General features: G+C 48.9%; 1 protein-coding gene across 1 annotated transcript; it reads left to right on the top strand.

Annotated features, from left to right (window-relative positions):
* The first annotated feature begins 2,562 nt into the window (after nucleotides 1–2,562).
* Nucleotides 2,563–3,627, top strand: LOC105914755 (E3 ubiquitin-protein ligase RNF185-like). Its single transcript, XM_012847407.1, is given in 3 exon segments — nucleotides 2,563–2,681; nucleotides 3,151–3,173; nucleotides 3,176–3,627. Coding segments are annotated over 3 exon segments (594 nt in total).
* Nucleotides 3,628–4,005: the final 378 nt, after the last annotated feature.

Genomic DNA, 4,005 nt, shown 5'->3' on the forward strand with positions numbered 1-4,005 from the left:
CAGCTTCCACTGGATCCTTATTATAATTGAGCCTGAAAGAAGCCACGTCACTATCTTCGATTCGTTAAGGAAAGATCCGGTGGACTACCAAGAATTGCAAGACATGCTAGGCTTGTGATAATTCTGGATCTTTATCTCTATGCAAAAGTTTATTTCCTAAATTTTATCCCTGTTACACTATATCATTCATTATTCTAATCCGCAGCGCATGGAAACAATTCATAAGGACACACAAAGGTCCATTCAAAGAAAAACTTACATGGAACACAGACTTCTCGGTACGTATGAAGTCTGCACATTTATTACATTGTATAACACGAATATTTCATAACTTATTTTTTTCCGCACTGAAGTGCTTAAGACAGGAACCCGGGAATAATCTATGTGGCTACTACATCTGTGAGCACATGCACAGTTTTATGGGACCCAAGGGACCGAAGATGACGCCGCACAACTTTAAAGTACGTAAAATAAAACTAATACTAGTTAATTATTTTCTAGCTCCTTATATGTATTTGTTCGTGTAACATTCACAAATTTCCAAATTATAGATGTTAAATATTCAACAAGGACTCTTGAAGGAAGAAAGAGTAGCGGCAATATGTGAAGGTCTCATTGGATTCATAATGGATGAGGTGGTAGATCCAAAAGGAGAATTTTATTACGATGGACGACAATTAGACACTCCGATCAGCAACACTACGACGGGAAGATTGTAGACAGATACTTTGATTTATTTGTATATATAATACGCGCTAATTATGATCGATTTGTACTAAGCTAGTTGAATTGTGTATATGAATTGTGTATAAGGATTGTGTATATATATATAGTAATTGTATAATTACAAATCCCATTCGTTTAAATACTAGTTGATTTCGTTCTAAAAAAATCTCAACTACTAAAGGTTAACAAATTAAAAGGGCCGCGGTACGACGTATACGTGATGCATGCATGAAAAATTCAGGTGCCACGGCAGTGCTGGCGCCATTTAGTCCCGGTTGGAATCCAGTCGGGACTAAAGGGTAACCCTTTAGTCCCGGTTAGTGACACCAACCGGGACTAAAGGTGGACCTTTACTCCCGGTTAAAAGACCCGGGACTAAAGACCCCCCCTTTTGTCCCGGTTGGTTTATCCCGGATGGATATCCGAGAGATATGCACCCTACCAACCGGGACTAAAGCCCAATTCTCTACCAGTGTGTATATTGTGCCCTGCGCTTGGTGTTGTTTGGTGTTCTTGTTTCTATGAGGATAATGCCGATTTAGGTACCTCTGCCCTCCTTTACATACTCCAGGGGGCGGGATCACTAGTCGGTTACAAGGTAAGAGTCCTAGTAGGATTACAAAGTATGAGTCTCAGTAGGATTACATGAGAATCCTAATAGTAGTCCGTCTTCTTCCTTCCTTAGGGGTACCGGGTTCTATTCCTCTATTTTTTAGCACAAAATCTTTTAATACTAATGAGTTCTTTTAATACCGGGTGAATGACCTGCACTAAACTAAAAGGTGACCTCTTTAGTACTGGTTCTTGGTACCGGTTGTGAATCTGATAGTAAGGAAGGTTTGCCACTCGGTACTAAAAGTCAACTCTGCAATGGTGCTGATATCCGCAGTCTACGGTCCTCCAGCTCGATGTCTCTGGAGTAGGAGTGGGCATAATTAATCGAGGATCGAAAACCGAACTAAAATACTCGATAACCGAGCTGAAATAACTGAAACTGAAAAATTCGATCAGCAGTTCGGTCATGTGTTCTTAATAACCGAAATAACTTCTGTTAGTTCGGTTCCGAGCCTCGGGTAACCGATTTAACCGAACGTGATATATACTAAAGGGGTCCAATAATCCCTATAATTCTACTACAAACCAGCCGAACCCAACACACAAACCTTACGTATATAACACCTAGCCCCAACTAGCCATTCCCCACCTAGTCGACTCCCTCTCCCTCCGAACCCTAGCCGCCGCTTCCTGCGCTTGGCGGGTGGGGCAGCCGGCAGCTTGGTCCATGTGTCGCAAGGCATAGCCGCACAGGCAGCTGAGAAGAGGCTCCGTTCTCCCGCGGTCCCGCCCGTGACTTTATCGGCCCATCTGGGACGACAATAGCGGACTCAGCCCTCATGCGGCTGCCACCTCTCGACCCCATCTCTTCGGCTTGGTGATGAGGACCCAACCAAGAAGGCAGCGTGAGCTGGCTGGAGCTCCACCGGCGTCAACGACATTTGTGTGTGCTGCAATTTTGGTTATTTTGTGATTACTTGCACCGATTTGTGTTGTGGTTTTGTTGATTTCTGGTACAAGTTTGTTGATTTGCACAGCCGAGGTTGAATCTTTCGCTGAATCGTGGTGATTTGTTTGTTAGTTTTTTGATGCAGTAACTAATAGTTTGGTTGGTTCAGTCATGATCGAAACCAAACCAAACTAATCGAGACAGATTTTCCTCGGTTCCTATAATTTTTAGCAACCGATCGGTTCCCACTTTTGACTAACCGAATTTTATGAAAACCTGATGAACCAAACGGTTCGGTTCGGTCTAATTGAATGCCCACCCCTACCAGGAGCATGGCTACTGGAGACGTCGCCACGGTTAGACTGGACGTAGCGAGCATTCTGTCACGACGTTCTGCACGTGTGCCTATTGGATCCAAGTTATGCGAGGATGCCCTGCAGGTGTGGCCCAAGTATTGTCTGAGCTGAAACAAACGTCACCATTGTTTAAGGAAATAATTTCCGCACCCTATGTCTTTATCTTTGACAACAGCGTTCCAATTATCCAGGAGCAACAACGGGAGTATTGAGCAACTCCAAAAATTCCCTTAAAATTACCCCAAAACCTTATTTAGGAGAAAAAAACTTACCTCCAACAGTTCCCCTGTCCTTCCCGTAAAAATACGCGGACCCTAAAAATACCTCCGTTGCCCCACATATATTTTGGGGACCGGTCCTTCGCCGATAACCCCGAACTGCTTCTTCCCACGTGCTATCCATTCCCGCATGCTATCCACCCCTCGTCCTCCTCACTGCCCGCCATGATCCCCGCCGCCGCTCCGCATCCTATATTTTTTTGCAGCAGCGAAGACTCTTGTCCTATTTTTTTTGGGCTCCTGTTGACGGATCGTGGCTTGAGTCAGTGATCTCCCCATCCTGCAGATCAGAGTCCAGCGGCATGGCGAGCCCGCCAGCGAGCCTGTGGCGAGGACCAACAGCGGCGGTAGCGGTGGCGGCAGCAAGGACTCGGGCAGCTTCGAGTGCAACATCTGCCTGGACCTGGCGCAGGACCCTGGGGTCACCCTCTGCGGCCACCTCTTCTGCTGGCCCTGCCTCTATAAGTGGCTCCACGTCGACGTGCACTCCCAGGAGTGCCCCATCTGCAAGGCCGTCGTCGAGGAGGGGAAGCTCGTCCCCCTCTATGGTCGCGGTGGCACCTCCGCCGCTCCACGGGCGAGGTCTGTGGCCAGCGTCCAGATCCCCAGCAGGCCGACCGGGCAGCGGCCGTCCACCACGCCGCAGCCTGACCACAACAACCATTGCCCGCACATGAACCTCTGGTTCATGGGTGCTCAGGTGGCGGGCAGTGCAGCAGCTTCGCGGCGGTCGACGTCGCCGTGCCGGCTGTGGCGAGGATGATATCCCACCCGCCGCTCGTCTCCTATTTCTCTGTCTATTGCCCTGATCTGGAGCCTGCCGACTTCCCCAGGGAGCCCCTCGTCATGGTCACGAAGGATGACCTCGTCCTCCTCCGCGTAGTCCTGGCGGGTCCTTGATCCGCAATCTTGGAGCCCGACATATTTCCATGCTGCCTCCTGCTCGTGGCATCGTCGGTGGCCAGGAGCCAGTGCAGCTGCGCCACTACACTGATAGCGAGCGCCTCGCCGGACCTGACGTGGAGGAGTTGCCGAAGCGCGTCCAGTTCCAGATCGTCGAGCCTCACCTCCACGACGCTGAACTGGAACGGGATGTTGAACGCCTCAGCCTCCCTGGCGAGCACGCCGGCCATGTTGGCGT

The sequence above is a fragment of the Setaria italica genome, chromosome VII (assembly GCF_000263155.2).
Source record: "Setaria italica strain Yugu1 chromosome VII, Setaria_italica_v2.0, whole genome shotgun sequence".
NCBI classification, from domain to species: Eukaryota; Viridiplantae; Streptophyta; class Magnoliopsida; order Poales; family Poaceae; genus Setaria; species Setaria italica.